Source organism: Daucus carota, chromosome 8 (assembly GCF_001625215.2).
Source record: "Daucus carota subsp. sativus chromosome 8, DH1 v3.0, whole genome shotgun sequence".
Taxonomy (NCBI): Eukaryota; Viridiplantae; Streptophyta; class Magnoliopsida; order Apiales; family Apiaceae; genus Daucus; species Daucus carota.
This window is the reverse complement of record NC_030388.2, coordinates 18,420,179-18,443,972: the sequence shown is the minus strand read 5'-3', so window position 1 is coordinate 18,443,972 and position 23,794 is coordinate 18,420,179. Positions and strand designations below refer to the sequence as shown.

General features: G+C 33.7%; 2 protein-coding genes across 3 annotated transcripts; both read left to right on the top strand.

Annotated features, from left to right (window-relative positions):
* Positions 1-438: 438 nt before the first annotated feature.
* On the top strand, positions 439-8,362 carry LOC108197281 (SH3 domain-containing protein 3). Of its 2 annotated transcripts, none has more exons than XM_017364858.2 (10): positions 439-679; positions 1,411-1,533; positions 4,047-4,116; positions 4,316-4,461; positions 6,225-6,326; positions 6,395-6,592; positions 6,668-6,730; positions 6,823-6,912; positions 7,775-7,849; positions 8,067-8,362. In XM_017364858.2, the coding sequence occupies exons 1-10, from the start codon at positions 620-622 to the stop codon at positions 8,184-8,186; spliced, it is 1,047 nt and encodes a 348-aa protein (XP_017220347.1). In that variant the 5' UTR covers positions 439-619; the 3' UTR covers positions 8,187-8,362. The 2 variants fall into 2 exon arrangements, with proteins under 2 accessions (XP_017220347.1, XP_017220346.1); XM_017364857.2 differs by having other exon boundaries at positions 452-679; positions 1,405-1,533.
* Positions 8,363-15,785: 7,423 nt separating this feature from the next.
* LOC108197883 (ABC transporter B family member 9) lies at positions 15,786-23,547 on the top strand. The gene is made up of 12 exons (XM_017365620.2): positions 15,786-16,089; positions 17,672-17,726; positions 18,028-18,203; positions 18,412-18,633; positions 18,751-18,989; positions 19,101-19,626; positions 20,095-20,368; positions 20,474-21,125; positions 21,305-21,533; positions 21,675-21,941; positions 22,125-22,388; positions 22,768-23,547. Exons 1-12 carry the CDS (start codon positions 15,859-15,861, stop codon positions 23,410-23,412), a joined length of 3,780 nt encoding a protein of 1,259 aa, XP_017221109.1. The 5' UTR covers positions 15,786-15,858; the 3' UTR covers positions 23,413-23,547.
* Positions 23,548-23,794: the final 247 nt, after the last annotated feature.

Here is a 23,794-nt window from a genome sequence, read left to right as displayed (position 1 = left end):
TTAAATATCCGGGATCGGTTTATATCTGAATAAAACGATCTCAGACCCAAATCTGGACAAGTTAAAAATAACATGATCCGGTACTTGAGCAGAGGGGTACCCGAGATCACTCGGATCATTTTACAGCCCTACATAATAGTGAGGATATGAGTATATATAAACATCAACATAATATGACTTAAAATTTAAATAAATATAAAATTTTAATTTAAAAAAGACGAACAAAAAATTAAAATATAATTTAAAGCAACCCGTGCTTTGCACGGGTTAAAAAGCTAGTTACACATAAAGAATCAAACCGCTCATATAATGGACTACAGGAGAACAAAGAATAAAATTTAGGAAATTACGAGCTTATAGGCTTTGTTATGAATGGATCATCCCAAAACAATTTTCCTCTAATAAATCGAAGCCCAACCCAAAACTGTACGAGAACATAACTGGGTCAAAATTCAAAATACACCACCTTAGCCAACCAAAACATAAGTACTTTTCTTGGTTATACAACTCTCGATACTTGTCGGATCTGACAACATTATTAACACTCAGAGATCAATCAAAACTGAATACATATACACATACATATATTTGTATTGAATCAGAAAAGGAGACACACAAAATGGATGCCTTAAGGAAGCAAGCTAGTAAGCTCAGAGAGCAAGTTGCTAAACAACAACAGGTATTTTCACCCATTTCATTTTTGTTTAGTTTCTTGATTTCACAGAGAAATGATTGTTGTGAATTGTGCAATTAAATGTTGTTTCTGGTTTACTTTGTTGTTTGGAGAATTGGGTTTTTTTTAGTAATAAAAAACTGTGTTTTTAGTGCTGAGGCTGAACCAGAAATTTCAGAGTGGTGGATTTTATTACTTAAGTGTATCGAATTACAGGAAATTGATTTCATTTGTTATTTCTACTGTAATTAGTTAATTGTGATTTGGTTGTGTAAAATGATGTGGGATGGGCTTATCATGTTAGGATTGTCTTGTAAAACAAGGCCATTAAATATTATATCTATGTTGTAGTTATGTATTTTTTCAATCTTCTTGTTTGTAAGACTAATCTCCACTGAGGTAATGGTACACCATTAAAAGATTATATTATAATGCAATCAAGATTTTTATGTTGTTTGACATTCACATTTAAGTACAAAATGATGTACAATTAGTATGTTCTCTGAAGGCGATTCAAGGTACCTTTTGCAGGAACAAGCTTGAATCCATCTAATTAGTAAAACTTAATTTGTTACATCTTACAACACTATGCTGTACTGCCTGCAGTTGCTAGGTGCTTGACTATTTGAAAGTGAATTTTGAGCAATATCATTTTTTCTGACGGTGGTAATTGCACTTTGTGCGCTACACATTTATAATATATCCTTCAGTCACTAATGTTGATGCTTTAGTTGCAGGCTGTAATAAAGCAATTTAGTGCAAGTGGTTATGAAAGTTCAGATGTCATGGTTATTGATGAAGTGGAGTTGCAGAGACATCAGCATTTGGAAAAGCTGTACAGGTCTACTCGTTCTGGAAAGGTAAACATAAGAGAACTGTCTTCATTACCTGAATATTATATACATACTTATATAAAATTTTATATATATATGTAGAGGTTTGAGCAATAGCTTGTGTGCTTTAATTTACTTACACCTGTTGGATAAATGCTTAAAGACCTTATTTTATAGAATCAAATATTCATTTTTTCGTTTATATAAAAGTAATACTTATTGTGCTAAAGGACATTGGTTTTTGGGGCAAGCACAAACTACGACATTTGTTTAAGCCATTTTGTTGTTGATTAATAAATTTCACGAGAAAAGGTTATTGGCTGTCATCTTTTGCGAGAGATAATATATACTACTCCCTCCGTCCCTCTCATTTCTTTACAGTCTTTTTGCATTATTCGGCACACATTTTAAGGTGCATATAAATAGTTTCATAACGTATTTTTAAACTTTTTTTGTTTTGCATATATATTTAAACATAAAATTTTTATTCAAAAGAAAAAAAAAGTTCAAAATGATTTGTTAAACTACATTTTATAGGAGCCTTAAAATGCATGCCAAGCCCCCGTCCCCCAAGGTAAACAACCTAGGGGGACAGAGGGAGTATCTTTTATTAGCAATGCTCAGAGGACCAGCTGCTGTGGATAATTTTGGTTTAGGCATGTTTTCATTCTCTATTGGGATGGGGTTATGTGGTAGTAAACCAAACCATGACCATGAAAAGGGACACACCTTTACCACCAGGTAAGAGGACAGAGGTAAAAACTAGAGATGGGGTAACTTAACCAAAAATATAAAAATTATTCATATGATAAGAGGACAGAGGTAATGTATCTAGCCTTATCACATGATTTTCATGTCATTATCTCCTATTTTCTGACAGAGGATTCCCATGTTCACTTGATCTTGAATACAATTTTGTTAGAATAATATTATAATAATTTTATTTAACTTGTCAACTAGTCAACCACTTGTTGGTGCCCATGTTCCATGATCACTTGAACTTGAATACTGTAATGTGGCATATGTTAGAATTGTAGATAATATATTATGTTTAACTTAGTGACTGGTCAATGACTTGTCAGTGGCTAGTCAATTAGTGGGTCCTCCATCAATTTGAGTTACTCGGCGTGACAGCCGAGGCGCAAGAGTTGTTTACCCTCATTTAACTAGTGAGATGGAAAAATTTAAAGTTAACATTGACTTGCTCTACCGACTACCAGTAAGAGGGAATTTCTGTAACAAGCGGCTCTTAGCTCTTTAGGGTTCAATCAAAAAAGTTTGTAGATCTGATTGCACATACACAGTGTTGCTATCTGGGTTGCAAGATTTTTAAGTTAATACAGGATCCACCATCTCGCTACTGTAGTAATTACTTCAGCTTTTTGCAGAAGCGATTCTTAAGTGACAAGACAGTCTTGATTAAAATGAAGCACTTCTGGTGCTTTTACATTAAGAGTGTCTCCAAGAGTGTCCTAGTGAGGTTCCCTAAATGTATTATAAACAATTCAATTTCTAAAAAGTGAGGACACTATACTGAATGACAACTCAAACAATAATACTTATTTGTGTTCCCTGTTATTATTAAAGTATGATTTCAAAATCTATTAGCAAAAAGATAATGTAAAAAATGTGGAAAGAGTGTGAAAAAGGTGGGAAGTGAATATTTAATCATCAAAAACAGAATGAGGAATGGTTAGCAATTACTCCCTCCGTCCCCCTCAATTGTTTACATTGGAGGGGGACACGGAGACCAAGACAATGTATAAAAAATGAGTAAAGTTAGATGAAAAGTGGGTAAAGTGGTGGGACCTATCAATATTTAATAATAGATTTGAGATAGTGGAGGAAAGTAGTGGGTGTAATAGTAGTTTTTATTGTTAAATATGAGATAGTGGGAGAAGATAGTGGGTGTAATGATGGGAAAAACTTACTATTTATAGTAACGTAAAGAAATGAGAGGGACATCCCAAAATAGTAACTGTAAAGAAATGAGAGGGACAGAGGGAGTAACTATTTATGAGGAATGAAAAGTGGATCCTAAATGTTTAGGGATTGACTAGGACTCCGCTGGAGTGAATTTTTGTAGTATATTTCTGAAAATTATAGTTTAGGACATCATATTGCTAATCTCCTGGAGATGCTCTAAGGTCGCTATAAAATATATGAAGTACCCAATTAAACATGGATCTCTGCATAATATACCAATGAATGTGTATTAGATCATTTGTTACCCATTAGTAGCATTTTCGTGTTCACTAGTTAATGAGGTCTATGTATGATTACCAAAACTAGTTTAATCGAGTTTTGGTGTCTTACACCAGTATTGTATTGTTTTAGCTATTGTTAGTATCACGATTTTTATATATTGACGATTTTCTTTCTTAATTTGTTCACTCCCATTTCTCTGAAATCTGTAATTTGTCAATGTTAATCTCTTCGAGTCATTCTAAGTTATTGATGATTGGCTGGGTTCTTCTTTATATTCGTGTGCATCCTGAACTGCTAAAAAAGCTTACCCCATATTGTTCCTATTGGTCCAGGATTTTCAAAAGGATATTGTTAAGGCAGCAGAGGCATTTACAGCCGTTGGGTATAAACATATTGAAGCTGGTAAGAAGTGAACTGGCGGTATTTGCTATAGTTTATACTTGTACAATGTACACTACAGAGGGACTTGTTTGAATCACATCATAAGATCTTAAAGTATAAAGTGTTTCAAACATTATTACTTGATGGTAGCCATTATCTATTCTTTCTTCATTGTAATGTTTGGGACTTAAATTATGTGTATCATCATCATGCATTCTAGGAACCAAATTGTCAGAGGATTGTTGCAAATACGGATCTGAGAACATCAACGATGAGATTCTCTCCAAGGCCGCATCTATCTATGGCGATGCTCGTAGACATGTGGAAAAGGAACAAGAAGACTTCAACAGATTGATTTTTTCCCAGGTTAATCCTCTATTTAGCTTTTTGGGCAAATTTTATGAATTTATTTTTCTTAGTTCGAATTAGTACCCTGATAATACCCAATAGAATCGCTAATGTCTACTACTACTGGACCTTACAGTGCATGTTCTAGATTAACTTTAGGAAGTTGTCAGAGATCCATGTTAGCTTTCAATTAAAAACCTTGTAGCTATCTTCGGTTTAGCTATTATATCGAGTGTAAAAATGTAGTTCTTTATTAACAAAAGCTGAATTTGGAGGCTGTTGCTTAATTTTATGGAAACAAGAGACAGAAGTTACATGTGATAAACTTTAAGCTTAGATAAATTTTCTATTCTCAAGTCTTCCATATCGGTCAAGATTTGGCATTACTTAGGGTTATATTCTTGACTCTAATGTATAGAAATAATCAGTATCTGATAGATTATTGTCTGCATGTGTTTTTTGAAGAGATAATTTTAAGATGAATCAGTAATATAATCCATCAATTAAGAGTGCTCAAAACATGCAAGGATTTTAGGTCTAAAACTCTTGGCCCAAATATGGATATTATAGTTCGGAGAGTGTGCAATTTTTTAGACCCTGTAAACCTTTTTATGTTATATTTTGTCTGCAAAGTGCCTTACAGTAATCACTTCCTTCATACGTTATTAATCTGTTAGCATTTAGTTATAAGAACCCATTATTTGCGTTGTAAATTAGAACATAATAATGCTTATGGAGAATACAATTCAAGTCACTACTTCGAACGTAATGAAAGTGACTGTGCGTAAGCTCATTATGCCACAAAAATTACTGCAAATTGAAGACATCGTATATCTAATTGCTTTTGTCAGAATGCATGTGCAGTTATGGAATCGAATAGGACGTTGCCAGGTTGTACTTCCATATACTAGAGTAGAAAAATATTTTTTAAGTTTTTAATTAAGTGTTCAGCTTACCTTCTCCGATGTGATTTAATATAATATCTAGAAAACTACATGTGTATCATTTGGCAAAATATGATGTAATCTCTGTATGTTTAGTTTTTCATATTGATGCTAAAGTTCAAAACGAGTTCCAAAATTGGCAGCTTTGATTTATATAAGTAGTTTCACATATATATGCTTGAAACTGAATTTTAACATGGGAGCACCTCATTCGAAAAATCAATATTCACATTGTGAATCTTGTATGAGGGGTATTATCATTTTCTTTAAAACATTTCCACAGGGTCCTTCTGACATGAAAGTGACGTGAGTGATCTATAACTGGCTTTAGAAAATTTGATTATATTACAAATAAACTGTCGAATTCCAGGCGTAGTTAGGACGTTATCTTATTTTTAATAGTCATGTTCTAGTGATTGTCTATAATTAGCCTTGCCAATAGTTATGCATGCTTAATCACCTTTACCAAATTGTTGTGTCTGGATTGTTCTCTTCACGTACTTAAGAATGTAAATTGTACATTGATACCAATGAGAATGAAGCTATTAATACAATGTATGAGTGTTTATGCAATATAATTGTTTTATGTAAGATGAAAATAAAAGTTTGCGGAAGTGTGTAGTAAAGTGGAAGTAATAATTGTAAGTGTGTGGAAGTATGTAGAGAAGTCGAAGTGATGATTGTAAATGGAGAATTTAATCTTTTATAATAAGTGAAACAATTCATCTGCTGCCCCCCCTAGCTGAGTTTGTTACCAAATTAGAAGAAGAAACCATCTATTTTTGGCTTTGGATATTTACTAACCTTTTTCCTTTGTAATTTACCTGAATATTGTAGATTTTAGAACCCTTGAGATCAATGATAAATGGGGCCCCTTTGGAAGATGCTCGTCATCTTGCACAGAGGTATAGTCGAATGAGACAAGAAGCAGAGACTCAGGTAACTAGACGAAAACTTTTCCTTCATGTTTGTCTCATTTTTGGTTTTCCTAATTAAAAAGCAAACAGGCTACAGAGGTTTCCAGAAGACAAGCACGAGTGCGCGAAGCTCCTATTGCAGAAAATGTGACGAAACTGCATGCTTCTGAAGCCAGAATGCAGGAGCTTAAAGGAAACATGGCGATACTTGGTAAAGAAGCATCAGCTGCATTGGCTGCTGTTGAATCCCAGCAGCAAAGACTGACATTCCAAAGGCTTGTTGCACTGGTAAGTCTGCAATTTATTATCTTGAACAATTTAATGAGTGTAAACAATTCGTAATGATTACTTTGTTTTCTTTAGATTGAAGGCGAATTGACTTATCATGAGAGGGTAGCTGCAATTCTTCGTGAAATTGAAACTGAGGTGTGTTACTACATCTAGTTGTTTCTATTAGAAAGGATCAGGCACATTAATTACCATTCTAAATCCTCCATATTGTTTATATTGTGGTGCAGATTGTCTCCGAGAAACAGCGGAAAGAGTCTGCTCCTCCTGTTATTGCAGCTAATCTTTTCTCTGGAAAAACGAAGTACTTTTTGGCTGAGGTACTTTCAAAAGCACATTTGTTTTCTTTTTGATAGAAATTGTTGACCATGAAGATGTGTCTGCATCTAGATTGGGTGTATTTATTTTCAGCTGTGCCCCTCTCCAATATCTCTTAGTAGCATTAGTATTGGTCAGTAGAATCTACGTATCTGAATCTTTGATGCTATTTTGATGTATATTCATTCTTCCGTATTCTGCTGGTCAATGACATTGTAAAATGATAAAAACTATGTACCCGAAATGTTTTTTTATATTTTAAAATAAATGGTAAAACATAAGGAGCGGGTGATGATTGATAATACTTACCGTTTAACTACATCCTTAGTTCTGAGCTTCAAGCGTAACATTTAGTCTGACAATAGTGCTTTTGTCTACATTATGCTGGCTAATACTGCAACAGCTATTAATGGAAAATAACTTTTAAGCTTTTGGATGATCAAATGAGAAGAGTGGCTGTCAATTAATACTCAAAATTGAACTACTTTCTTGTTTTAACTTCTGGGGTAACTTTTGGATTTACAATACAGTAATTTTCTATTGCCCATACTCTAATCGTATAGTGAATATATATGAGAGTTTATACAACTACTGTAAATGTTCACTCTGTCGTACATTCATGATGTTTAGTAATGTGGCCTGGCACATCAGTTTTAGGATTTAAGATATCCTGCATGTGAACTTTGTGTAGAGCCAAACGTGTCACTATATTTGGAATGTAAGGAATATAATATTGCAAAATATTCTATGGAATAGTGGCAAGAATATTACAAAGTTAAAGTTTTTTCTTGCTTGTCATTATTCCTTGAAAACCTTTCTGTACATTCTACAAGACTTCTACTTATTTGATTGTGCATCCTGCAGGCGACACATGCCTTTGATGCTGCATCAGAGAAGGAACTGAGTTTGTCTGTAGGGGACTATATTGTCGTTCGACAGGTTCCCTCTAAACCGTCAGAAAACATTTATGACCTCTTATGTCTGTACTCTGTTATCTCTTTACTGGAAATGAAAAAGTGTAGCAAAGGAATTCCCAGTTGTTTTTCTTTTGTTTTGAAATGTTTTCTCATCTTAAATCGAACTTGGCATATAGCCTAGGCCCTAGAGGCATTTAAATGTACAAAACTTAATTAATGTTTGTAAGGTGTTTGTTCAGGTTAGTTCGTCGGGTTGGTCAGAAGGAGAATGCAGAGGTCGAGCTGGCTGGTTTCCATCAGCATATGTTGACAAACGGGACAGGCTTCCTACAACTAATGGTTCCTCGGAAGTTTATTGAGTTCACTACATTGTTTTGCAAGTACACATATCCAAGTCGATAAAACATTTCTATATCAATGTGCAGATATTTTTTAGATTTTGTATACAGTAACCTGTAGTATGTAATGTTGTTTCTGTTATTTTTCTTCCCAAAGTGTGATTTATTAACATATTTAATTTTATTCATTTGATCCAGAGGTCTTTTAGGTAATACTTTTGAAAAAAAAATACTTTAATGCACCAATAAGCAAAAAGAGCACAACTCGGCAAGCATATTTTATTTTTTCTGAAATAAACGAACTTGCATAAATTAAGAGCTTCCAGAAGCAATATTAGTGGAACACCACTCCTGATAACATAGGACCAAGTGAGCTATTGCAATAGCAGACCTATGAACGAAATAACTGCTGGGATATATCGGTCACATAGACTAAAAAAAGTATAAAAAATAATGAGAAAGAGAAAGAAAAGTAAGTAAAGTGATGAGACTCATTAATATTTAAGTGATAGATAAGTAAAGTGATGAGACTCATTAATATTTAAGTGATAGATTTGAAAAAGTAGATGAAGGTAGTGGGTGGGTGGGTGAGATTAATATATTTTAAAAATTTATTATTTTGAGAAAGTTTTGAAATGTATAGAATTGAATGGAATATTCCGAAAAAAAGAGTGTATAGAAGTCAAAGTAACACTTAATTATAGTGTTTCTTATAAAAAATCCTCCACGATAGTGCCAAAACACTTGGCAAAATTGAGACTAGAAAATCAAATAACCTTGTCACACAGAAAAGACCTTGCAAATATGCAATACTTCTTCTCATGGTTTAGCCCTACTCGGCAAGGTAGTTGGGTCCGGAACAAGTACATGTATGTTAGTCATATACCCCGGGTTAAAAAAAGAGTTAGACTTGAAAAATTCTTTTCCGCCAGATGATACTGTGATAAGCCTGGACATACATTGAAAAATTAGAATTAAACTACATTTTTTTTCTGCCGCTAAAACATTAAACATCTATGTCAAAAATTAAAACCCATATTAAAATCAACTCTGATCTCCGATCCCCTTCTCACAAAAAGTGTAAACAAAAATGGATGCATCTGTTATTTTTCTAATCACCATTTTTCCAAAAACATTACTGTGATTGTAATTGGTTGATTTGAGTTGCATTAAATTTTAAAATATATCTATTATCTAGTCATATCAGGTTGATTAATGTGCTTTTGCAAAAATTATTACTACTATTATTATTATCTTAGAAAGCTTAGCGAGTCTGGTGAAGTACACTGTGCTATGGCTTCTCAATATGCCTTGTGCATGGCTCTTTTCTTGTTGATCATGGGACTTCTGCTGCCCTACGAGGTTTCCTCGTCTCGGTCCGGACCGCACCTCGGAAAAACCATGTTCGAAAGGCATCAAGAATGGGTATTTCTCTGCTGCAATATCATCTTCACAACTTTCATGGAGGTATTTCTCTGAATTTTCTCTTTATTATAATTGTATACAAAATTTTAAATTTATCCGACCCGAATCACATGCTTCTGCTCAAAAGGGTCCTGGGCGTGACCCACTCAATTTGGTGACGATACGTGCGAGATTATCTAGTCCACCAGTTTCCGGGCCAGCCATGGTGGGTTTTTTCCTCTTTGCCCAAAAACGTTCATAATAAACACATTCAAATCCCAGATTTCCTTATGAAGACCACGGTGGTGTTTGGCTAAAATCTAAAAACCTGACCTTTTGGTTTATAAGTTAGATCTCAAGTCTTATTTCAAGGTTGCAAAAAGATACTCCTCTCATGCTTTTTTATTCATATGGAAAAACCACGTCATTCTGCTCTTGAATCAAGACTTAAGATCAAGAAAAACAGGTGTGATCTTTCCAAGATATAAATCTACACGATTATGTAATTTTTCATTGATTTATGGTATATATTATTATGACTTGATTCATATTTCATTTTTCATGATTTGGTATAATTGTGGGCTTAAATCTATTTTTTTATGGATTGGTTTGTATACAACTTCATCTTTTCATCCGTTTTAGTCCGAGTCCGATTTTGAGTAGTTTTGGATATGTGTTTTTAATCTTGTATTATATGATCAGTTTTTTAGGTATTCTATATCTTTTTTTGATTCTTTGTTTCGCTAGTGTTCATGATGTTTGCAGTTTTTAGATGGTTGTAGCGGAGATGGTGACCTAATTAGTGGGTGTGGTGTAATTAGATTTTTCAAATTAACTAATTTTTTTGCTTGTTTTTAGTTTTAGTTTTGTAATTTGAATATTGTTAGGTTTTAATACTAGTAATTGTAGATCATAATTTTAGTATTTTTTGAATGGTAAGTTGACTTATTTAAATTCATTTATATGTGGAATTTGACTTTTCTCTTAATGATATGATTTGAATTTTGTTTCCTCATTAAAGATTAATTGATAGCCTTTATGGTTAATTTTTGTACCTGAATTTCATTATTCATGGGGGTCATAAAAGATGGCTTTATTGTGCCTTAATGAGGTATTACTGCGGCATTAATGGCGGTTTGTTTTATTGGTGTATACCAAATATATATCGTGTTGATAATGATTTTGAGCTAAAATCGCATCTTATGACAAGATTTTTGTCATTTATTTGAATAGATATATCTTAGCTATATTTTAATTTCAGTTTTTTTCTTATTTATATTTTAAATTTTTATTATTATATCCATCAATTATTTTCTAATGAGATTTATATTTTAGATTTATTTTCTTAAGTATCTAACCAAAGAGATCTCATCGTCTCTTTGGTGTAGATTTTTTGACTTGTTTTACATATATTTTCATATTATATTTCCCTATTCTTTAGAGTGATATTATTTTCATAAACTTTTCTAAATTATGAGTTTGTTTGAATTTTTTCATTATCGTTTATAAGAATTTTATTATTGTATGTAAGAACTTATTATGTTCTTTTATTTTGTTGTGTTTTTTCAGGGTATGCGAGTGGAAGAAAGGATGGTAGCGGAACCTTTAGGGGGTGTTTTCTTATCGAACATTAAAGCTTTATTGTCTAAGTGTCCCCGGTCATCTTTGCATGTCCGAGGGTTAGATGGTAAACTTTCTTGAACGAAAGGAACTCCTGGCAGCAGCTCTTGTATTCTGATACAATTCGTTATACAAGAAAGTATCTTGTGACAAAAAAAAAAAAAAAAATGTGCTTTTGCAGGATATGATTAAATTTTAGAGTTTGTATCTTGGGAAAGAACTTTAAAGTATATGTATTTTGCAAAAAGAAAAAGACTCTGTAATAAATCATCAATGTTATAGGCTTATAGCACCCATCCCACATCTTAAAATTTATAAAAATAAAACCTCCCTACTTTACATAATTGTCCAAATTTTGTTTGAGGCTTGTTATATTTCAAACTCCCTGTACTGCTGCCACCAATATTTTTCAGTGAAGTATGCGCATGAATCTACTTTTTTTTTAATTAAAAAATATATAAATTTCAAAATCATTACAATAAATTTATAATTTCAATTAGTTTGTTATAATATACAATATCATAATATGTGTGTTTAATAAATATTTATTTAATAAAATAAGGAACTTGTAATATTTCATAAAATATTTATTGCTAAAGACATGTAAATATGAATTGTTTCATAAAAATAAATTCTCATTTTTGAGTAATAAGTTTTCTCAAAAACGTGCTATGAAAATTCCTTAGCTTAAAAATAAGTTAGCATACAAAAATAAAATTACAAATAATTTCATGAAAATATTACACTCCAATTATAATTGCTCTTTTCTATAATTTTAGCCAAACCATGTATTTGTCGAACCACTGTATATATGTAGCAAATGTCAATTCATCAATTATCATATTAAACAAATACATTTGGTTTATACAAACTTAAAATAATAATAATATGCTATATTTAATATATAGCCAACTAGTATAACCCTCCGTTGAAGATCTTAGATATAAGAGCAAGTCCTAAGATCTTAGATATAAGAGCAAGTCCTAGGTTACCTATATGATGTCCTAAACCCACATTTAGATAATGTGTCAAAAAAAAAATGCACTCCAACACTATCACAGTGTTATCCTAAATCACTAGCACAATCTTAATTCTCCTAGCCATTACTTATTTATAAGTAACCCCTAGTCATTACCTATTTAATATTTATGAATAAAATAATTATCTCTCTCCTTCTTTCTTTGTCTATTCTCCCCTTTCCCCTTCTTTCTCTCAAATTTATTATTAAAATAATCTTAGGAGAACAAATATTAGGATTACTATTGGAGTTGACACTAAAAATAGATTACTTAAATCATTAAGACATACTAGCACTCATTATTTTATATTATTTATAAGTAATATGATAGGTAACCTATTGGACTTGCTCAACTGGTCTCTAGGTTTTAGGGAAAAAATAATCATATTTGTCGTAGACAAATTTTTTAAAATGAAGATATATTGTGATACCCATATTCTAGCACAAATCTGTCATGAAATAGGAAATATATTAGAATGAACAAAAAGTCATTTCATATTTATTCTTCAAATTTCTTTTTATTAGATTTTAATTAAAATATTAATTACATATAAGTTACTGGCCATGTTGATCCTTTGGAACACTCGATGAATTTAGTGAATGATCATAGATTGAACCTATCCAATTTTTACGGTGCGATGGTTGGCTGTTCACGGCTTAGATATAACGTTTCTTTTTTGGGTCAATATCAGCAATGCATTTCATCCAACAATGAATCTAATCCGAATTATAGAGCTATGCAAAATCAAACCCGAACGAACAAGATGTTGAATTGAATCGTACCAACCGCTAGAGTAATTTACACTTTACACCCCAGAAGTTTAAGCGCTTTTTCAATTTGATCTCAAATAATATTTCTTTTCAATATGCACTCGAATGTTTAAAAAGCATTTCAATATGCATCTCTTTGACCATCTTCCGTCAAGTTTGACTGTTAAAATTAACAAATGCGCAGTTTGCATTATGCATCCCAAAAATTTAAACGTTTTTTCATAAATATTTTCCAAACTCTACACGTCTTTGACAAGCATATATTTATTAAGTTCATGCTCCAATTGCGGAAGTACTTAATAGAGTACATCAAAGGGGTCATTAAGGCTCAAAAAAGAACCTGGCATAATTTAATTTAAGGTCAATATAAAAGTATTATAGCTAGGTTCTAAGTATAAACGTTTTAAAATCAACACCATTAATATTAGGATGACTATTAATGTATCTTAATTTCTATTTTACACTTGATACGTATTCACAGATGAATTAAATCTGAACATTATAGCAGAAATATGGAGTTTCTGTGTGCTTAGCGATATGTACATAATTTAGGTTATGCTGGTGTATTTATAGTAGCTAGTCACACAGTTCTTGTTACATGCATGCTATGCTAATTCAGAAGAACATTCACATATGCATTAAGCTAATCAGTTGCCGGCTGATGAATTAGTACGTCTGTAATTTCTAATTGCAAGGTGGAAGCAAACAGACCTTAATGTTTAGTAAGAAATATCTATTGTATTAATATTCTACGTGATTTCGCATAGCCTATCACCTCATAAAACTAGTAGAGTTTGAAAAATATTTATGAGAAAGCGCTTAAATTTTTGGGATGCAAAATATAAAATCCCGCGGCATTTAACTTCAACAGTCAACTTGATGGAATATGATAAAAAAAGTGCATATCGTAGCGCAATCATGGTTCCACTAGGCCTCGTCCGACCCTACTACCCGACCCGACCCTACTAGGACATGTATCCTCTTGGTCACAGGTTCGACTCCCGAAATGAGCAGAATTTGTGATTATGCCTCCTGGATCAGAGCCTATCGCGCTTAGGTGCGGTTTACCTTGGTTCACGTAGTTTGCAGGCTATTGCGTGAGCTCGTGGGTTTACCCAGTGCGCACCCGAAGGGTAGCGGCTGCGGGTTCCTACTTTAAAAAAGAAAAGAAAAATGTTTTATAATTAAAATATGATCACTTTTATTCATTTTATGTTTAAAACCAAATAAAAAAGATGTTATAAATGGAATATGACTTTTATTATGAAGTTCATTACTATTTTTCCGTCTATTCTAATTTAAATATAATTATTAAATCATCATTAAATCTTTTTATTTTCACTCTTTGAAAATATTGACTTTAATTGCATATAAATCAACGTAAAAAATATTAGTAATATAATTCATTAAGCGAAGTAAATAATATTGTATATATTAATCCGAATATATATTTTTAAAGTATCCATATATCTGACGAATTATTAAAATAAATTTAAATTTTCAAAGAATATTCATGCATGCACAGATTATAAGTCAATAAAAGAAAAATTCCAATATCAGTTACCATTAATTTGATTATGTGATTCACGGATTATAATGTACTGTACCACACTACAAATTAACGACATCATGGACGTTAGATTTATTACTATAATACTAGCTTATAGCCCGTGCAAGGCACGGGAGCTTTTTAATTATTTAAAAACTTTTTAAATATATTTTAAATGGTGTGGAAAAATTTAATTTATAAATAATAAATTAAAATTTTCAATAAAATAAAATTCGAAATTATGATTTGTTTGTAAGTTAGAACTTTGGTAAATACATCATCACAGCCATTAATGGTTTCAAATAAATTATTTTAATCAAGCAATTCCTTTTCTCGTATGTATCATGCCAAAGTATTAAATTCTATCTATCAAATTTTAATATATTTTGAGTGGAATACATTATGCCAACTCCTATTAGATTATATTAATAAATGTGTTTTATATTAAAATTATTATAATGTGATTTAAATATTTTTCAAAAAATTTATATGGTTCTAAATTAAAATTGATAAACATAATTTGTTTTGAATTAAGAAAAGGAATCATAAATATGCAATAAGAAGGTAGAATCTATTTTGGATTAAGAAAAAGTTTTTGTATTTGTTCCTCACATAAATCCGGCTTATTAATTTTAAAATATATTATAAAAAAATTGTGACGGTGAGATTTATATGATTCTACGAATAAAACTGGTAGGAAATATTTATTTAGGATTAAAAAAAATCATATACATGTGAAAGACAGAATTTGTTTTGGATGCAGAAAAGGAATTATAAACATGCAAGTAGATATCAGTTGCCTTCTAGAACAGAATTTAATTTTGTTCCAATCTAACGGTGCTTATTTGTTCAATATAAGATCCAACGGATGATAAACTTTTGGACCAGAGGACCATGCGACCAAATTATCTCCCTTACGCTTATTATATATAAGTATATAATATAAATGTTATATATAAATATATTTTAAATAAATTATTTATACAATTAATTTTGGGTTTTACTTAATTAAGAACTCGACTAACCTTACAAAATCGGAAATTTCAAAACCCTCAGAAAACCGTTTCCATAACACCTATATTATTGACCGAACTATATTCTGTTTAGAAAATCACTACAATAAATTATAAATTTGTTCTACAAAAATTAGAAGACACATTATTTCGGAACAATTCACTCCTAACAAGTACGTACTTAGGTTTCGACCTTACGTCTCTCTGAATAAACCTAAATTATATTACAAGTTACAGCAACCTATAAATTACACACATAATTTACAGCCAGCTGTGTATGTTTACATGCAAGCATAGTGATCGCTAGGGCTTAAGAAAATGAATGACAATGAAAGTGGAGAAAACAGAGTTAGAAGAGGAGATGAGAAAGTTGCCTTTTACAAACTGTTTGTGTTTGCAGATAGATTAGATGTGTTGTTAATGATCACTGGGGTGATCGGGGCTGTTGCCAATGGATTGACACAGCCTCTCATGTTGGTTGTGATGAGCCAGCTTATTAATACTTTTGGGAAAACTAATGGTGATGATATTACTCGTGAAATCTCTAAGGTATGTTCTTGGTTTCTTAATTTTTGGTCTTGAGTTCTTGATTCTTGAAATTCTTGAATGTTGATTTGATATTGTAATGCATGATTCGTGATGACCCATGTGTGTGATATTTTGTATTTGTGGAATTTGGGTGTGGGTTGGTTTGATCATCAGTAGAGATTTTGTTCATGCAGAAAAGGAGGTGTTAAAATCTTGATAATGTGGTAAGGGGTTTTGATGCCTGATTTTTTGAGTGGGAAGAGTGTTGAGAGCTGATTTTTATTGGCATTACTGGTTTACTGAAAGCTTTCGGCTTTTTTCGTTATTCAGTTTTTTTGAAGTACTGGGGTAAGGTGTGCATAGAATCTGGTTTTTGAGTGGGATATTCGCAATGCTTTGGTTGATCTGGTTTATGTGTGTCTCGATAATGTAGTGAGGGAACTTTGATGCCTGATTTTACAAGAGGGAAGAGTATTGAAAGTTGATTTTATTGACATTAGAGATGTGAAAAAACTTTAGTACACAAAATAAGGGAGATTTGTTCCTGTTGCAGATCAGCTGGATACATTACTGGCATATTAAAAACTTCTTACAAATTAGATTCCTACCTTTTGGAGTACTAGAGTAAGAGGAAGGTGTGCATAGACCCTAATTTCTGAGTGCAATAGTTACACTGTTTTGATTTGATCTGGTTTATGCGTCATTAGTCTACACTTGGTTGTGGTAAACGTAATTGGCTCACAATTCAGACAGAACATATATATCCTGTGTATCCAGCGCCAGGGAGGATGAAATAGGTGCAGAACCTGATGTGTATGGCGTGTACATGTCAATGTTATGCATCTGTTCTCTGTATACAAATTACTTGTTCTAAGCAGAATCAAGTACCTTTTCCTCATGAGTTAAATATTGATTAATTACCTCCGGGAGGAATTAATAACCAGTTTGGTGGTTAGAAAAAACTTATAATTACCTCTGGGAGGAATTAATAACCAGTTTGGTGGTTAGAAAAAACTTTAAAATATGGTTATACATGATAATATAAGTCACTAAATAGTAACTAAAGATGCGTAACTCAATGTATTTGTTCTTTTACTAATAATGGAACCTACTGAAATTGATATACCAACTGATGTTATTTGTATTATAATCTCACTGGTTGGTTACAAATGCTTCCTCATGTGATATATGATCTATATTACCTATTAGGGATGGATGGATGGGCAGTTCAGTGCCATTATTTGGTGTTTTTTCACTACTGCTGTGAAACGAAATTATTACTTATGGACCTTGTTCAATTGTTTTTATCAACTGGATACATTAATATGATAATCTTATTGACTGCTACAAGTAGTATAAGTAACTGGTATAGATTGGAATTCATAATAGCTATGTCAGTAGTGAGTCTCTTCTGAGTCGCCATAAATTTGTATGGAAATGAGATAATGTCGTTTATGTCATAATAATTTTATCTTAAAATTCACATTTTCTCAATGTTGCCTGATATATGAACAGATCATTGGAAGATTAAGCATAAAATGTTTTATTAGGAAATACTTTGTATGAATCATATAAAATTTACATTATTCTTATATATCTTCAGGTATGCCTTCTGTATGTATACTTGGCCATTGGTGCAGGCATTGCTTCAGTTCTACGTGAGTGCAAACTGTTATTCTTTTTCTCATTCAATGAACTTTTTATTTTGTATTAATTGCTAATCTTCAAACATTACATGCATTCTGAACAATTTATGCGGTCATGAAGTGAGATTAGGATACATTTGATACTCTAAAGAATTATAAATATTTACAGATGTTAAAAAACAAATTACGAGGGCAATATTTTATGGCCACCGGTTTTCTTACAATTTAAATGATGGTATGGTACATTTGTTTATTTATTTGTAAGTTCTACTACATTAAGCGATCAGGTTTGGTGTATATATCCGAATCACAGAGGTATCTTGTTGGATGGTGTCTGGGGAGAGACAGGCTGCTCGTATACGTGGACTCTACTTAAAAACAATATTGAGACAGGACATTGCATTCTTCGACACTGAAACAACAACTGGAGAGGTCATTGGGAGAATGTCTGGCGACACCATTCTCATCCAAGATGCCATGGGTGAAAAGGTAGGGTACTCTGTGTTTGTCTGTGCATAATATGTGGCAGAAAAAACATGTTAAACGAGGTCCTTCATGATGCCCAGAGGTTTAACTGTTAATCTTGGCATAAATTCATTACTCCAAATAGTACCCCAGTTGACTTCTCCATGTATGCAGTAATTAGCATGATGCGATGGTATAATATGCACTCATTTAATTTCAATATATTTAACAGGTTGGGAAATTCATTCAGCTTATGTCAACATTTATGGGAGGCTTTGTGATTGCTTTTGTAAGAGGATGGCTCCTTGCTCTAGTTCTAACTTCTTGCATTCCTGCTGTTCTCATTGCTGGCGGATTCATGGGATTAATAATGGCCAAAATGTCAAGTCGTAGTCAGGTTGCTTATGCTGAAGCTGGAAATGTAGTTGAACAAACCATTGGAGCCATTCGAACTGTATGTCACCCATATAACAATTATGCCTATCTATATCTAATGGAAATCTGCAACTATATGTATCTGTTTTCTACTGTTTATATTCTTGTTTTCTGGTTGATTTCCTTATATCTTTAGGTCGTTTCCTTTACTGGGGAGAAGAATGCAATGGAAAAGTATGATAGCAAGATTCTTATTGCTTATGCCACTGCAAAGCACAATGGCATAGCCTCAGGATTAGGTATTGGCGCAGTGATATTGAGCGTTTTCAGCACTTATGGACTAGCCATATGGTATGGATCAAAGCTTATCATAGAAAAAGGGTATGATGGTGGAAAGGTCATGAACGTTATCATGTCAATCATCACTGGGGGCATGTATGTACACATTTTTATGACTGGTATATAATATTATTCCAAGGTGCTCTTTACAAAAATCTTATTCAGGTCATGGCTAATATATGTTTTTTCAACTATTTTTTGGACTAGTTCATTAAGCCAAACACTGCCAAGTTTAAGTGCATTTTCAGCAGGGCAGGCTGCAGCCTATAAAATGTTTGAGACAATCAACCGTAAACCAAATATTGATGCATATGATACCAGTGGAGTTGTATTGAGTGACATCAAAGGTGCTATTGAGCTGAAAGATGTGTATTTTAGGTATCCAGCAAGGCCTGACGTGCAAATATTTTCTGGTTTATCGTTAAGCATATCGAGTGGTGTAACTGCAGCGCTGGTTGGGCAAAGTGGAAGTGGGAAATCAACAGTTATTAGTCTTCTGGAAAGATTTTATGATCCCGACTCTGGTCAAGTCCTTATTGACGGGGTTGATTTGAAGAGATTTCAGCTTAAATGGATAAGAGGGAACATGGGGCTTGTGAGTCAAGAACCAGTTTTGTTTGCTACAACAATAAAATCAAATATCGCTTATGGAAAGGAAAATGCTACTGAAGAGGAGATAAGAATGGCTATTGAGCTGGCCAATGCTGCAACGTTCATTGACAAATTACCCGAGGTATTCTAAGTTTGCAAGCTTTAGTAATATTTTTCTTTATAAAAATCAGAAGTGCTGAATTTACTATGAATACACCTTACTTCAAGAGGAAGTAGGCGTTTCTCAGTGTTGGAACATTTTTAAAACAGGCTTTGAATGTCAACAATTTAGCATTGCATAAAATTTTTATTTAGCGAAAAAATAAAGAAGAAGGAATGCTAATTATGAAATTCTATTGTCGGACCAAAGTTGAACTTTGGTATACAACCTTATAGGTGACTATATTCTCGATGGGGCCAGGCAGAACAGAAATTAATTGAGGCAACTCATTGTAAGTCCACTGCTGGCCCTCTCTGAGACTGCAATATCCGGACCTAGGCCTGAGCCTAGAGACTTCATAAGGGATCATTTGATGTCACACTATGTTGTTAGTTAACAGTCCATTATATATAAAGTTAATTGTTCTAACTGTGCATAGGATGTAAACAGGGTCTGGACACAATGGTAGGTGAACATGGAACTCAGATGTCTGGTGGGCAAAAGCAAAGAATTGCAATTGCAAGGGCTATCCTGAAGAACCCCAAAATTATTCTTCTCGATGAAGCAACAAGTGCTCTTGATGCTGAATCAGAAAGTGTTGTGCAAAATGCACTCGAGAAGGTCATGAAAAACAGAACTACTGTTGTTGTTGCACATCGTCTCACGACCATCAGAAATGCAGACATGATAGCTGTTGTTCATGCTGGGAAACTCGTAGAGAAAGGTTACTTGTTTCATTTTGTTTGACATTTCTGATAGAGATATTTGCGGACATTCTCAAGTAAAACATTTACTATCTTAATAATGTTTTATGTGTTTGCTCGATTAGGAACTCATGATGAGTTGATTAAAGATCCAGAAGGTGCCTACACTCAGTTAATCCGAATGCAAGGTGGGGGTACTAATCAGGGTGAAGCAACTCGAGATGTGGAAGCAGAAGAGGATGATAAAAACATTAGCAGCTCCTCTAGCCAAGGATTTTCCACTATGAGATCCTTAAGCAGAGGGTCTAGTCGATCTTCATATCTAGCTTCTGTTCCAGGTTTCAACCATATTGATGAATCTCTCCTAGGAGATGGTGAGAATAGCACTACCAGAAGAGAAAACAATGAAACTGATAAGCAAAAGAAGGAAGATTTTATTTGGTGGCGGTTGGCCTATTTAAACAAACCGGAGCTTTCAGTTTTGATCCTTGGCTCAGTTGCAGCATGTATCAATGGTGTGGTCTTCCCTTTGTTTGGTCTATTAATATCAAAGGCCATCAAGATTTTCTTTGAACCTCATGCTAAGCTACGAAAGGATTCTAGATTTTGGGCACTCATGTATGTTGGTCTTGGTTGCGTTACCATTGTTGTCATACCAGTGCAGAATTATTTCTTTGGAGTAGCAGGAGGAAAATTAATTCAACGAATTCGCTCATTATCATTCCAGAAGATTGTGCACCAGGAAATTAGTTGGTTTGATGACCCTGCAAACTCTAGGTACATATGTTTCTTTTTGGAGTGCATACATATTTGTTTAGTATCAAAGGCATATCCTCTACAGAAGCAACTTTACCTCAATTACTTAAAGTCTTAAACAGATTCTTGCAGATGCGTTTATAGTTTATACTAAGTAAACGAAACAGCTCTCTCAGACTGAATATTGTTCTTGAATGCAGTGGAGCAGTTGGTGCCCGATTATCAACTGATGCTACAACAGTCCGAAGTCTTGTTGGTGATGCATTGGCATTGATTGTCCAAAACATGGCAACAATAGTAGCCGGAGTTGTTATATCATTCACTGCTAATTGGATGCTTGCACTGATAATTGTAGCGGTTCTTCCTTTGATGCTACTGCAAGGACTCCTTCAGACAAAGTTTAATAAAGGGTTTAGTGCCGATGCCAAGGTCTGTACACTAAGGCAGCTTAAATATTTTTTGACTGTTACTTACCGAGTACCCTGCACATGTTTTTCATATCAGGATGAAATATCTCAAAGGAACTAGTAGATATGAAAATCAAGTATTTTCTCTTTTTCTTTCGCGCAGGTGATGTATGAACAAGCCAGTCAAGTTGCAAACGATGCAGTTGGCAGCATAAGAACTGTTGCATCATTTTGTGCTGAAGACAAAGTGATGGCTATGTACCAAAAGAAATGTGATGGCCCCATGAAATCAGGGATTAGGCTTGGAATTGTGAGCGGTGTTAGTTTCGGCATGGGTTCTTCAGTTATCTTCTTAGTTAACTCTTTCATTTTCTACATTGGATCAGTCCTGGAGAAGCATGGGAAAGCTACTTTTGCTGAAATTTTCAGAGTAAACACCAATCTGTTTTGTTACCTAGGCTATGATTCAAGAGTTAAAGAAATACTTATTATTCTTTTGTCTTCCTTTTAAGTATTTATTGATAATACTTTGTGATAAATATTTGTCCCCCCTTTTTCTAAAAGAATCATTTCATGTTTTACTTACAATACAACAATTTTTGCTTGATTGCAGGTTTTCTTTGCTCTTACGATGACGGCGATCGGAGTTAGTCAGACCATTGGCATGGCACCAGATCTTGAGAAGGTCAAGAACTCAGCTGCTTCTATTTTCAAAATTCTTGATAGTAAACCCAAAATAGATTCCAGCAATGATGAAGGCTTGATGATAGATACTGTAAAAGGTGATGTTGAATTGCGGAATGTCAGCTTCAAGTACCCGACAAGACCCAATATTCCAATTTTCGTAGATTTGTGCTTAATTATACCCTCTGGCAAGGTAAAACTTTCAGCAGCATCAAAACTCTTACATTTACAAATTCTATATTTGTTTTTTTTTTTTTTTTTTTGTTCAATCCACATTAAGGCCAGAAAGTAAATTTACACAGCAAGGTGTTGTGAATGATAAGCTCAAATCTACAATGAATCACTATTATCAGTCATCAGTTTATACTTGCTATCTTGGCTTCTCAACATGTACTATTAGGCTGATATAATACAGACACATTTGTGTTGAACTTTTTTTTCTTCTCTTTCTGTTAATTTTGTTTATCTTGTACCATCTATACCCCCTAATCCACCTAGGATGTAGTTTAATTGAATAAGAGAGTTTATGGTAGTTGCTAATCTTGTTTGATCTCTGAATTAATTTTTTACAGACTGTAGCACTTGTTGGAGAGAGTGGAAGTGGAAAATCTACGGTAATTAGTCTGATTGAGAGGTTCTATGATCCTGATGGCGGTCACATTTATCTCGATGGTGTGGAACTCAAGACATTGAAGCTTAACTGGCTAAGGCAACAAATAGGATTAGTAAGTCAGGAGCCTGTGCTGTTCAACGAGACCATCCGTGAGAACATTGCCTATGGTAAAAACGGTGAAGCTACTGAGGAAGAGATTATTGCAGCAACAAGATCCTCAAATGCACATGACTTCATATCAGCATTACCCCAGGGGTATGACACAAATGTTGGCGAGAGAGGGGTGCAATTATCTGGCGGACAGAAGCAACGAATAGCGATTGCAAGGGCTATAATCAAGGACCCGAAGATCCTTTTGCTTGATGAAGCCACAAGCGCCCTTGACACAGAATCGGAGAGAATAGTCCAGGATGCATTGGACAGAGTTATGGTGAACAGAACGACGGTTGTGGTGGCACATCGACTAGGCACCATTAAAGGCGCGGATATTATAGCAGTTGTGAAGAATGGTGTGATTGCCGAGAGAGGAAATCACAATGCACTTGTGAGCATTCCTAATGGAGTGTATGCTTCTCTTGTTGCACTTCACATGACCTCAACATGAATGTATTATCAAAGGTTACACCAAATGTTGGATAAGCCAGAATAGTGAGGCTTCCACTATAGTAGTTGTGCAGCTACTGACACATAGGTCCTTGTAATATTTCGCAATCTGCAATTTTTTAAAATGGCTGTTTCTCTGGTGAAGTTACCGAGTATATATGTGGGTTTTACAGGCGCATAGCAAGGATGATCCATATCAAACTCTCTGACCTCTGGCAAAGTCACGAACCGAGCTGTTCGCGAACAAGCTCGAACTCGATAAAAGCTCGGTTCGTTAAGAACTCGAGCTCGAGCTCGAACACAAAAATTTGTTCGTTAAGAAAACGAGTTCGAGTCGAGCTTTTAGTGTGTTCGGCTCGAGTTCGACTTGTTAAAACTTGAAA